At 54.9% G+C, this 384-nt stretch overlaps 1 protein-coding gene across 1 annotated transcript in view; it reads left to right on the top strand.

Moving 5' to 3' along the window:
• Nucleotides 1-384, top strand: part of LOC109925031 (maternal B9.10 protein-like) — a 5266-nt gene that overhangs the window by 3648 nt on the left and 1234 nt on the right. The window contains exon 4 of the mRNA XM_048594299.1: nucleotides 140-378. Within this exon, the coding sequence (XP_048450256.1) occupies nucleotides 140-343 (204 nt within the window). The 3' untranslated portion in view covers nucleotides 344-378. The remainder of the gene's footprint in view (nucleotides 1-139; nucleotides 379-384) is intronic.

The following is a 384-nucleotide window of genomic DNA, read 5'->3' as shown; positions in this document are numbered from 1 at the left end:
CTCCTCTGATGCTCCCTGGCCTGCTGTGTTCCTCCAGCTCCACACTGCGTTATCTCAGACTCCAGCATTGGCAGTTCCTACTATCTCTAATACAGGAGTTTGTTGCTTTAGTTCCTCTGACTGTCCTTTTTCTCCTTAGGTGCCTGGAGGTTTACACCAGTCTGCTGCAGTGTGGCCCCACTATCCTCACAAGGTGGTACAGTATGCCACCTTCTACCAGCCCGTGCCCCTGGTCAGCTACTACCTGATGCCAAGGCTGGACAAAGTCCTGAGACCTCCCCCTGGCTTCCTCCTGTTTCGGGGACAGTCACAACGCTCGAAGATTAGCAAACGGTACAAATGACAAGGATCCAGTCTGGAGAAGGTTGGGGGGGGGGGGGGGGG

This window comes from Rhincodon typus, unplaced genomic scaffold (genome assembly GCF_021869965.1).
Source record: "Rhincodon typus isolate 14 unplaced genomic scaffold, sRhiTyp1.1 hic_rhity00007886, whole genome shotgun sequence".
In the NCBI taxonomy this organism is placed as follows: domain Eukaryota; kingdom Metazoa; phylum Chordata; class Chondrichthyes; order Orectolobiformes; family Rhincodontidae; genus Rhincodon; species Rhincodon typus.
This window is presented reverse-complemented; position numbering and strand designations above follow the sequence as displayed.